We start from the raw sequence: 12,284 nt of genomic DNA on the forward strand, positions 1-12,284 counted from the left end.
AATACCGTATTTGTTAATGTGGATCAGAATGTTAACTTTGTTAATCTGGTGGAGCAAAGGATGTCAAACTGGCTAGGGTGGAGTGCCGCGGGAGAGGTGTGGGACAGGTGGCAGAGAAGGTGTGCCGGGGCAGGGGGGTTGGCACATGTGCAGGCACACGCAATCCTGACACACTAGGCAAGGTTATTTGTTTCCAAACAGTTGGTTTGTTGATCATTACAGAATATGTCTCTGGTGCTTCCCACTCCCTCCTTTCTTGCTTCCCCTTTTCTCCACCATGATTCCCTTCTCCCTGTCCCCTTCCCTCTCTCAGTCCATAATAGAGACCCATATCAGAATCAGGTTTATCATCACTCATATGTGTCGTGAAACTGGTTTTTTTCTTTTGCAGCAGCAGTACTGTGCAAAAGTCTTAGGCATCCTAGCTGTATGTACTGTATGTGCCTGACTTTTGCACAACACTGTAAGTACTTGGAAAGAAATTTTCTTTGAGATGTGTTTGACAAAATGAGTGAATGTTTTTGGCTCATTTTGGTCTTGAGTTAATTCCACTTTTCAGTCTTTTGAAAGCGGTGCTGCAATAGAACAATTTGGAACTTTTAAATTGTTGACAGCTGGGCAGTAAAGGCCATGGGCATTTTTTCTCTGCTTTTGAGAATTCTAGTGATGGTATTGAAATGGTTACAATTGAGTATTTTCTAATAATTTGCAGTATTAACCAGCTGACAATGAGATCAATGTTAAAATCCAACGAGTTTGTATTTAATTACGACTAGATTCAGTAATGCACACCACAGGGCTGATTGTTACTTTTGTTAGATTTTGACACCCAATATCCCTCTTGAGTTGGGCATTGAATGAAACTGAATATGTATTGTTCGTATTGGACCAAGTATCCCAGGGGAAATTAAAACCAAATGAAATGTGACTTTCTTTTCTCCAGATGCAAACTGTAACTGTGTCAAGCGAATTAATGAGTCAAATGAAACTCTGCAACACATCATTCAGGGAGTTAGTGGATTGATTTAGACGAGTGGGCGGATACTTAACATGGTTTGCAGAAAGACACATAAGATTTAAACATTTGTCCTGTCGTGAGTATTTTTATCATGCAGATGAGATACCGTTGCATAAGCACAGTAGAGAAATAGATTTTTTGTGATTTTTTTAATTTGTGAATTTATTCTGCTTGAAAGAAAACCCATTGTGTTTTATCTACCCACTTTTTGATGCCACACCTGACTTCCCAGAATTTGTTTCCAAGAACTTCATTTTCATCACCTTATTTCTTTTGTTTGCATGTCATCCAACTCAACACTCTGTCATTTATCCCACTCCGTTCTCAGATTTTATTTTCCCAACTTTTTCCTTTTTTTGGTTCTGTCATTCATATTCTCAGTGTTTCACTCTATGTTCTTGGTCCATAATTGATCCATGTTTCTGATTGCTTTTTCTGGATTTCCCATCTCTAATGATTCCTCGTGAACTTTATCCTAATCACTCTTTTCCTTCCTTACTACCTTTTGCTTGAGAAGTTAAATCTACCCGTGCTGCTTCCTAGTTGAGCTGTGGATTCTTACATCTAGCTTTCTCATTTGTGTCCTGTTTGAGTTCAGTTTGCCTGAGATGCAGATTCTGATCTCCTTACCACAATGCCAGTCAACATCCATCTCCCCACTTGCTCCACATGGACACCCGCTGCTGTACTTTTCAGAACAAATCTCATTACTTATTAGATCGCTAATTGACACTATCTCAAAAAACACTTGCTTCTTACAACTAACCACCTGTCATTTTGAAAATCCTTGAACACAAATTTATCTCTTTTGAGTGTGTGGTCCAGGTCTTTATTCTGCTGAAAGGTGCTTAAAGTTTCATGTGGCTCTGCAGATCTGGAGCGTCACCTATCCTCAATGTCCTTGTGGCTTTTAACAGAGATGACTACTTCATTGCTTCTCCAGTGGCTTTTCTGTGACGTTCCTCTTGGTGTGCTATTGTCACTAAGCTCTAGTCTGCATATGCAAGCCTCATGGCTTCCCTGCCTACTTTTTGGACCACAAGTATTCATTTCTTCCCCTTCTGCCCCATCATCCCTACCCCAGCTTTTCCTTTGAAATTGTCTACAGAGGTGGGATCAGTTTTCATATGTGGACTGCTGGAGCTAAGTTCTTCCTCTCCACTCCCTGTATGTTTTCAAGTTTGGCATCCAACCTTTTACAAGATACATTTTGCTTCAGTTAAACACTAAATAGACTAAAAGCATCATCGTAAGTCTCCGATTCAAATCCCATACCTTACTAATGATTTAATATAGCTCTGTGTCTGTGGCTGTACCTTATCATTTCTATGCTGGCCCAAATCCCCATCCCCACTCTGCCCACAGTTTTTTCCCAGAGCTGTTTCCATCTTCCCATTTGCCCATCATCTTTGCAAACTGCACTGGCTTGAAGTAGCTGCAGCTTGAATTTAAAATATTGTGGTCTTCTTCAAATCTTTCAAGTGTTTGCTTCTTATTCACTCCTTTCGGTTTTAAATTACCCTCCCTAAATTCCTGCCGACTCTTCCATCTCATTGGTTTCTTCTGTCCATCAAGCCTGTGGCTTCACCAGTCTCAGTTCCATGTACTACTTTTCTCCGTATGCTTGCATATTGTCCACTTCCCTTTCTTTCCTAAACTACTTTAATTAAACAGTTGGTCATTTCCGTCAAGTGCCTGACTTGATTATGCTTCTGTCTCTGTGTAGCATTATGATTGTTTTTCGGTGTGAATAGCCTCCTTTATATATCTGTTATTACTAGATGACTTTGCACAACTTTTAGTTCTACCCATAGAATCTTCTCATCATTATTTGCAATGGGAAGAACTAAAAGATGTTTGAAGTCATCCAATAAAAACAGATATCTAAAGGAGGCTATTGATGCAGAAAAATAATTATAATAATCACTGTGCCATTGTGTCTCTGAAAAGTGAAAAACAAGGCAAAAGGGGTCTGGGGAGATTTTAAAAAACTCAATGTAATCTTTGTTCTTCATCAATATGTACAGGTTACAGTAATGTAATGCTCATCCTTTTTGGGTGGGTGGGGGGTGGGGGTGGAATTCCAGTCATACCAGCCCCAAATCAACTCATTTTGGGCTGGCATCAAGTATGATCCACCTACACTGTGGATACGAGATATCCCCTTTGGAATAGCATGTCTTTGCTTTCATTTCCTGAAGTGCACAGGAATACCTGGTTACATATTGAATCCCAATATGAGTTACAACCGTGGGCTGTGAATATATGTCCAGAACAAATTCAAGGTTAATTCTGTTGGATCACTGAAGTCATACTGGACATGGCCATCATAATGTAATCTAAACTATTAAACACGTAACACTATTTTGCTGTGGAACCAACGTAAAGCTTGCATTTTCTGAAAGCCTTGCAAATAAATAACACTCTGAAATCTGAATGTTTGTGTTCATTATACTAAAATAAACCATTTAATTTGAAATTGTGATCTTCAGCTGATTCATTTGTCAGATTTACAAACTGTACTGCTGTACTGCTTTAAGTTTGTAAGGCATATAAATAATCTCCATCCTGTGGATTTGTCAATAGATAATTTTTTGAACAAAGTCTGAAGCAAAACATTTGGAATGTACTTGTCACTTTCTCTTGTTATCAGATGCTCATGATGCCATTGTAAGGTTCAATGGGGCACCTACCATAGGATTTGAGTCTGATGTGGGGAGCCGTACAACAATTCGGATAGTTAATTCACAGGTAACGTCAAACAAGATTGACACTTGTATGGAAGCAGCCCAATGTCAGAGCAAGCCTCCGACTCTCTTGTTTATTTTCTCCAAATGATCTTTACACAGGGTCACCCTGATAGTTTATTCTCAATAGTGATTCAGAGGTTAATACTTTTGTATCTTATACTATATATTGCTTTCTGAAGGATATAATGGGGCTAATAATATACAGAGGTGGTGTAATCGATTATCTTCATTCCCAAGGTGCTGGGCATGGTTACACAACCCAATCTCATTTATGTAGTTTGATATAATTCATGATAAATAGAGTCTGTTGTGGCAGGATGCTCTCAGGAATCACAAACAAAAGAAAATCTATAGATGCTGGAAATCCGAGTAACACACACAAAATGCTGGAGGATCTCAGCAGGCCAGGCAGCATTTTATGTGTATTGCTCTCTGAAATATTAGCTGACATCATGGGCAGTGAAGCAGGTTCAAACCATGTGATTCCATTTGGCCAGTGAAGACTGAGAGCGATCAATTGGATAAAGGAAAAGCCTAGCAGAATGTACATTGTTGACAATAGAAGTTTCTTTTCTGGGCTTTCCATAGACAAACACGAAACTATAGATGTTGGAATGTGGAGGAACTTGGCAAGTCAGGCAGCATCTGTGGAGGGAAATGAGAAGTGACTATCTGTGGCTGAGACACTTCATCAGGATTGGAAAGAAAGGGCAGAAGCCAGAATAAAAGAGTGGGAGGAAGGGGAAGAAGTGGGAAGGATGTGAGAAACTGGTAGGTGATAGGTGGAGGAGGCAAAAGGCTGAAGAAGATGGAACATGATAAGAGAGGAAAGGGGACCATGAAATAAAATGAAGGAAGTGGGAACCAGAGGAAGGAAGATATGGTTGGTGGGTAGGTTGAGATGATGGGGAGGGGATAGAAAGGAGTAATGGGATCAAAGGGATAACAGAAAGCAAACATGGCTGGGGACAGATTGCTTTGTCAAGCACTGTTGCACCATCCAGTGTAACAGCCAGGGTCTCTCAGTGGTCAGGCATTTTAATTCCCACATCCCACTCTCATAGTGGCATGTCTGTACATGACCTCTACTGCAAAGTTCAGCCTAGACACAGATTAGAGAAATAAGACTTCCTATCCCATCTTCATACTCTCCAACATTGACTTCTCTATCTTCTAGTAACCACTCTCCTTTGTCCTCTTTGCCTCTTCCACTTGCCACTTTATAGCTTCTCACACAATTCCCGCTCCTTCCCACCTGCTCCCTTTTTGGACATGGTTTGAATTGTAAGCTACATGATGACTTTAATATTAAATGTGCATTTAGTGACTAGATTAAAATGCAAATAATTTTACAAGATGATGCACCCCAATAATTGGTTAACTGAGGTTTTAACAGCTTATGGCATCAGAATTGGCATTTTATAAATGATCAGCTTTGGAATGTTATGCTTCACTGGTTGATAAATATCTTTCAATAGATGGTTTGGCCAATTGTCCATGCATCTGAGCCAGCTGTTAATCATTCACATTTTAGTTGTGTTTCTGGGGCATGTAGTAACCAAATTTGCTGTTCTTTATCGGGACATGGAAGCTGAATCCCAGAATTCACGTGGACATGGGAGCTAAAAAAAAGATGAATATCAATTTACCACTGTCAATTCTAATTGCAACTTATGGAAAAATAGTTCTCTGAAATTTAAAAAGCAAACATCTCCATGCAAGCAAAACATCTGTAGAATATCTACTCTAAAACTTGTTATATTACCAGCAATTGGAAGGTATGAAAATAATCAACAAATTACAGAGTGTCCTTACACCCTTTCAATAATAAGGCTGTTTAGAAATCTGCATTTTTAAATATTTCTGGGAAAGCTGCAGTGTCCCATAGCTGCTCGGTAGAGATTGAAAGCTGTTAAAAATAGTGAAGTAATGAGTGTCTGGTATTGGTCCAGTGATTTGTTTCCTCCAGCATAAATTACCATATAATGAATTTGAATTCGTTCAGCAGCAGAGTTTTATATTTGGTGCCAGCAAATTTCTTTTTCTATTTGGAAAAATTAAGAACAGTAGTTGTGCTTTGTACAAGACTGAACTGAGGTGATCTAAAATTTCTTTCCCGTGATGCTTTAGAAGCCCAATGCCAGAACTGAGGTTCTCAAGCATGTTGACTGAAAGGAAGTGATGAGCTGATAATTTTGTTTAAATGCGAGCATTTCTTCTGGATTCCTGTCACTGTGATAGTGTCATCAGAAGTTACACATTTTGTATGAGTATCGGTATGGCTTTAGTGTGGCAGGGCCTGACCTGAATGGGTATTTGAAAGTGCGACGATCAGTGAATGCGGTGCCTTGAAAAAGTATTCAGCCCCTAACCCTTTGTTCATATAAATGAGTATTGCAACCATGGATTTTGATCAATTTAATTCAGAATTTTTATTTGTGAATCATATGCTCCTTTTTCACAGTAGAGCCAAGAAAACGGAAAATTTTAAAACATGAAAAGCTAAAAATTCAAAACTGAAATGTCAGGAGCTTAGAAGTATTCATCTCTCTTTGCTAGGTATTTAGTTGAACCATCTCTTGCAGTAATCTTTTTCGGTAAGTCTCTGTTAGCTTTACACAATGTGATGGAGCAAGGTTTTTTCATTCCTCTCTGCAAAATTGCTCAAGCTGTGGGTTAGTTGGGGAGCAGTGCTGGGCAGCAATATTGAGATCTTGCCACAGAAGTTCGATTGGGTTAAGGTCGGGACTCTGACTGGGCCACTCAAGGACATCAATTTTCTTCATTTGAAGCCACTCCATGTTTGCTCTAGCAGTGTGTGTTGGGTCATTGTCCTCCCCATTTTAAGCTTTCAGGTAGAGGTTAGCAGGTTTGTATTTAGTAGCATTCATCTTCCCAACAATCTTAATCAGATTTTTGGGCACTTCTGCAGATGAGTATTCCCATAGCATGATGCTACCTCCAGGATAATTTACAGAAGGGATGGTATTACCTGGCTGATGCACGGTATTATATTTAGGCCACACAGGACAAAATGTTCCACTTTAGCTTTGTCCAACCATAAGACCTCTTTCCACATTTTTACAGCATCTTCCAATGGCACTTTGCAAAGTCTTTATGGGAAAAGGTATGTTTGTTGTTTTTTTTAGCTCGGGCTTTTTCCTTGCCACTGTTCCATAAACACCCTTTTTGTGCAAGGCCTTAGAGATTGTGGAGCCATGAACTTCACCTCCTGTCGCAGCCACTGGCTTCTGCAGCTTACTCGGAGTAACTTTTGGTGTCACAGTACCCTCTCTTACAATTGCCATTCTTTTCCGGCAACTAAGTTTAAAGGGGCAGCCTGACCTAGGCAGTGTGGCTGTGGTTTCATAATTTTCCCACTTTTTCACAATGAACTACACTGACCTCCAAGCTATGTTCGGTGCCTTTGATGTGGTCTTGTACCCTCCTCAGATTTGTGCTTCTCTATTATCATTTCCTTGACTTGCCTTGAATGCTCTTTTGGCTTCATTTTGGCTTGGTCTGTTGAAAATCTACCATATAGTTGGACCTTACAGAAAGTGGAAGTATTTATCCGCATGACTTCATTGAAAACAGGTGACCCTCCAATTTTCTACATCATCAAATTGGGTGAGTTGGTAAAGTAATGTAGTATACTGCGTCTGAGGAAAACAGTGTAGTAGTTAGAATGGGGATGAATACTTTTTCAGCCTCACAATTTTGGTTTTTAATTTCGGACATATTTTGGAATTGTTTCATTTGATTTGACAAAATGAACGATGTTCTGTAGATTAGTTCAAAATTCTACTTCAATATGCTTTAAATTTAGTAAATGACTCAGTAAAATATGAAAATAGTGTTTGGGTTGAATACTTTTTCAAGGCACTGTTTAGCTCATTCACAACCTTTGGAATGCTAATGTAAATACTTAACAGTCAAAATGCATTATGCTCATTGTTGGACATTGAATGTTGCATCATATGCAATGGTCATATGGATGGCAACTGGAATGTCGATGATACCAAGCGATCATCTACACCTACTTAGGGCTGCACCATTTACATTGTCATTGTGGTATGTAAATTTGTGCAGTAGATTTAACCCTTATGTTAGTATATCTGTAGTATTTTACACAATGCCTTTGGTAATCACATGTCAAATTTATTTTTGAACAATCTTGGTTTGTTGGTTTACTGTAATAACTTGGCTGTGAGCCTTTTAGGCTTTTTCTCACTTAGATGGATTCGGGCTTAACTTGGAGATTAAACTCAACTAAGGAAGGTATTGCAGAAATGGAAATGTGTGGACCAATTACTGAGGCAGATTAACTTCTATAATGAAAGTACTCACAATGCTAAAGGCATAAGTGAGAATTCTGATGTACCTGGAGGCTTTGGAGAAAGTAAGGTTCTGATTATGTAAGGGATTTCCTAGTTGAGTGATGCAGATGGTGCTGTTGGTATATTTTTATGAATAGCATGGGACATTGCAGTATTAAATCTTGGAATAAATTCAATGTTTAAATGGAAGCAAAAATCAACCTCATTTGGATTTTCTAGTACCCTATAGATCTATAAAACTTATGCTCTCTAGAGGGGGATGTTGCAATTCGTTGTTTAATTTTTGACACATAAAATATATAATAAATAAAATAAAATTTTTATTTGAAGAGTGTAGATTTTGCTGGGCTTTATGGGAGTGAGGAATACAGTGTCTAATGAGCAACTCACCATTCTGCTCTGATACACAAATGATGCCCATGCGTTTTGCAAGTGCTAAACCAGAGCTTTCTTCCACAGATTGTCACAATGCAAGAGCACAAGTTTCATGATAACAGTTTGTACAAAATGGGTGTCTTATTAGTGTGGGACCCGGCACAATATTCGGCTAACCTTACTGAGGTATGATGTAATTTACATGCTAGAATATGCTCTTACTTTCTGGAGGAATTTTAAAAAAACCTTTGTTTTTATGTTTGCCAAAACCATCATCACCGTCTCCTGGTCAACCAGAACAAGAGAACACACCAGGAATAATGTTAACTGCAGGTTAGGAGTGCCTGAGTGATATTTTTCTATGCTGTTTGTAAGGAGTTTGTACTTTTTTCCTGGGACTACGTGGGTTTCCTCTGTGTACTCCTGTTTTCTCCCACAGTCCAAAGACGTACCAGTTAGTAGGTCATTGTAAATTGTCCTGTGATTAGGCAAAGGTTTAATCTTGGGTTGCTGGGCAGCATGGCTTGAAGAGCCAGAAGGGCCTATTCCACACTGTATCTTAATAAATAAGTAAAAATCATTTGAGAGCCTCACTCCCAATTGCTGTCTAGAAAATTGTCTGAGAGAAAGAGAGAGGGCACCTATCTAAATGCAGTGATGTCATTTGGTGATTGAACGCGCCCCAGGATTGCTACATCTGCAATGCTTTCATAGCAGCCCATTGTCCAAGATGACTTAAAATTTAATTACCTACTTGTCCTTCACCCTGGGCATAACCTTCAGGCGTTGTTCCCTTTAGCTGCTATTCTTCCAAAGCAACCCAAAGCCAGTGGGTGGGGGATGGGACATAGAGCTTGCTGTGTATGTTAAAGGCTTGTGTTCACCTAAATACTTCCCAGCAAGATCTAAAGAACAGAGTTAGCTCTAGAAATTCTTCAGGCTTTTTTATGTATATGTAACTCAAAGGTTTTTACAACTAAAACACTACTCTTTAAATATTTCAATCAAGCAGTTTCTGATTTCTTTGAGTCTTTGAATTACAAGAAGTCCTCGAGTTGTTTGGAAAATTCTATTCATATTTTAGCTTCTTTAACTGCTTATTTAATTTACAAAAAAATAAAATAAATTTTGCTTCACAAATTCTACTCACCAAAAAATAGTTGAGATTTTATTTTTAAGTTCCACAATCAGATGTGGGTTCAGCCCTGTTACAAATCTACAATGCAGCTGCCTCAGAACCTGCATGCAGATTGGAGAGTTCCTTCTTAATGTACTCCTGGATTTCTGAATGCTAAAGCAATTCTATGATTCATATTTATTGCCAGCTATTGTGCATGTCACAAATCCACCACCAGGGCCAAACTTATTTACAGAATTACTTTCTGCACTTCTACTGTGTTAAGTTTAGCCTCTTGTAAGGAGGGCTTTCAGGTACCAATGTAACTTGAACATTGCTTAAGGACAGATTGTTTTGAAAAGCTGAATTTATGCATTTGGATCAATTCGCTTCTGTGACCATAAGAAGGACCCCAAAGTGTTTTTTTTTATTTCAAAATCGTTTTTGCAAATTTGGTATATGACTTTAGATATAGTTAAAATGTAAACACCTAATTTTTTAACAATTTGAAGAAGTTACTGTATATAACATGTATAATAGTACACTTGTATGAAGGGTCAGATTGAGTTCTTTTCAATCTTAGAGATGGGTTAGGCTTTAAATAAAATACTGACAGTCTTGTATGGAACTGCTAGCAACTTCCTGCATAAAGACCATTACATTCAGGTTTTTTGTGTACAATAATGTGAATGTAGAAGTCCCAAACTTGTAAGTGACTCCTTATCTTTTCCGCAATTTTGGACTCCGTGCATAGGTAGCATTCCCCAGCAATTATGCCAAAATACCTGCCTGCAAAACCTTTACCAAGTTAGATTTGGCATAGGAATGTCTTTCACATTCATTTAAGTGAAGAGTTAACTTGTATTTTTTTTTAATTGAGCCTAGTGAGATTTTAAATAATTTCATTATTTGTTTTAATTCTTTTAGTGTTAGAAACTTTTAGAAAAATTCTAAGGCCTTACCCTTGATAGAATTTGATTGCTGAAGGAGCTTCACAAGAATGGCACTTTCAGTACTACCTTGGAGCTTTGAGGTGCAGAAGAATTTGTTGCTCATCTAAGTTTCACTTTGAGGCATTGACCGATTCACATCAGTGTAGGGAACGTGCAAAACTAGTGAACAGCAAAAGCCACTCATACCAAAACTGGCATTAATTATTGTTGAGAACATTTTAAAGTTCATCGTTGTCCACATGATATGCAATTATACATATGATTATGAATAAGATTTGGATTTATCTACATTGTTTAATTGGAATAACTATTAAGAAACTTTTTTTTGGCTAGAAGCTATTCTGGTTCTCAACATTTGAAATGCAGTGGAAGGGCATACATAGAAAGCTGCTAGAGTAGTTCTGCACATTTCCGAGTTCCTTTCTCATTGCCCTTACTGTTGACATTAATGCTATGACTCGTGCATGAATCATTGAGTGATGGGAAGTAATGCAGAAAGGAAGGAATGTATATTATAGTTTACAGTTAATTCTTTGGTAAATTTCATTTTAATTCTGATAGATGTTGTTTAAAGTCCATTCATAATAACCACAGACATGTTAAAATGTGAAGTCTGTCAATTCTGATTTTAGTCCTTATAATTAATGGAAACACCCAGAGTAGAAAGGGGTTTTGCATCTGCTTGGAGTTAGATTCTGAAAGAACTACAAAGTTGTTCTGAGAAGTTTTTTTTACCAAGAATAGCAGGTTTGCATTACTTAAAAGTGTTAATTAAATATATCCAATGGTGAAGATTAATAGTGATTTACTCTTGAATATACATGAGTCATCCATATTTTAACATCAGTGATTATAATGGGACATGAGTGATTAAACCTCACTTCCTCTGAGCAGCACTCTTTCTCAAAATTCTCAATAGGCATTTGAGGGAGGAGGAAGCAAATTCCAAGTTTCATCACAATACTCATTTCTCATTTCCTTTTCCTCCTACCCGTTGATCCCTCCCCACCCCCAGTGGTCCAAACACCCAGAGTATGATTTCTTTGGAAGTTATACGAAGTATCGTGAAGAGAATCCTGGTCAGCCCTTCTATATTATAAATCCCAAAGCGCAATGGCAGATTTGGAACATCATGCAGGAAAACACGGCTGAGGATATCCAGCGCAATCCTCCTTCCTCTGGATTGATAGGTGAGTGACAACTTTCTCTAAGTGTTTTTTGTTCCATGTTATAATATTCTATGCATAGAAAGATGATAACTTTTTTCTTGCTTGTTAGTATTATAAACTTGGGTCATTCAGTCTCTCAGTCCGTTCCACCATTTCAATCCATCATGACTGATCAAATCGTAACAGAGTTCTGAGTGCCTACCTGCCCCTGATAACTCTTCATCACTTTCTTATCAAGATTCTATCTACATCTGTTGCTTACAGAAATTCAGATTGTTTCCATTCCACTTTGAGGAAGAAGTGGAACATCTAAGAGAAGAAAAGTCACCCCTGGTCTCCTATAAATGGATTATCCCTTGATTTTAAATAATGGCTTCTTGTTCTAGAATCCCCATATCCCCTACATAGTCACCTTAGCATGACTGGTCAGGATCTTTATTTCAATCAAGGTCCCTCCCATTCTTCTAAAGCTCCAGAGGAGACAAACATCTCCTGGTTATCCTTTCCTGTAAACAACATACCCACTTCAGGCATTTCCCAGAGAAAAACCCATCTGCCATTT

The 12,284-nt window shown here is 38.3% G+C and overlaps 1 protein-coding gene across 3 annotated transcripts in view; it reads left to right on the forward strand.

The window, feature by feature from the left end:
- LOC140725415 (beta-galactoside alpha-2,6-sialyltransferase 1-like) overlaps positions 1-12,284 on the forward strand; it is a 40,673-nt gene that overhangs the window by 24,246 nt on the left and 4,143 nt on the right. For 2 of the 3 annotated variants that reach the window (XM_073040849.1, XM_073040848.1), the window contains 3 exons: positions 3,672-3,769; positions 8,568-8,669; positions 11,569-11,743. In XM_073040849.1, coding sequence (XP_072896950.1) covers positions 3,672-3,769; positions 8,568-8,669; positions 11,569-11,743 — 375 coding nt within the window. The remainder of the gene's footprint in view (positions 1-3,671; positions 3,770-8,567; positions 8,670-11,568; positions 11,744-12,284) is intronic. The other variant, XM_073040850.1, reaches the window with a different exon arrangement.

This window comes from Hemitrygon akajei, chromosome 3, assembly GCF_048418815.1.
Source record: "Hemitrygon akajei chromosome 3, sHemAka1.3, whole genome shotgun sequence".
Classification (NCBI taxonomy): Eukaryota; Metazoa; Chordata; class Chondrichthyes; order Myliobatiformes; family Dasyatidae; genus Hemitrygon; species Hemitrygon akajei.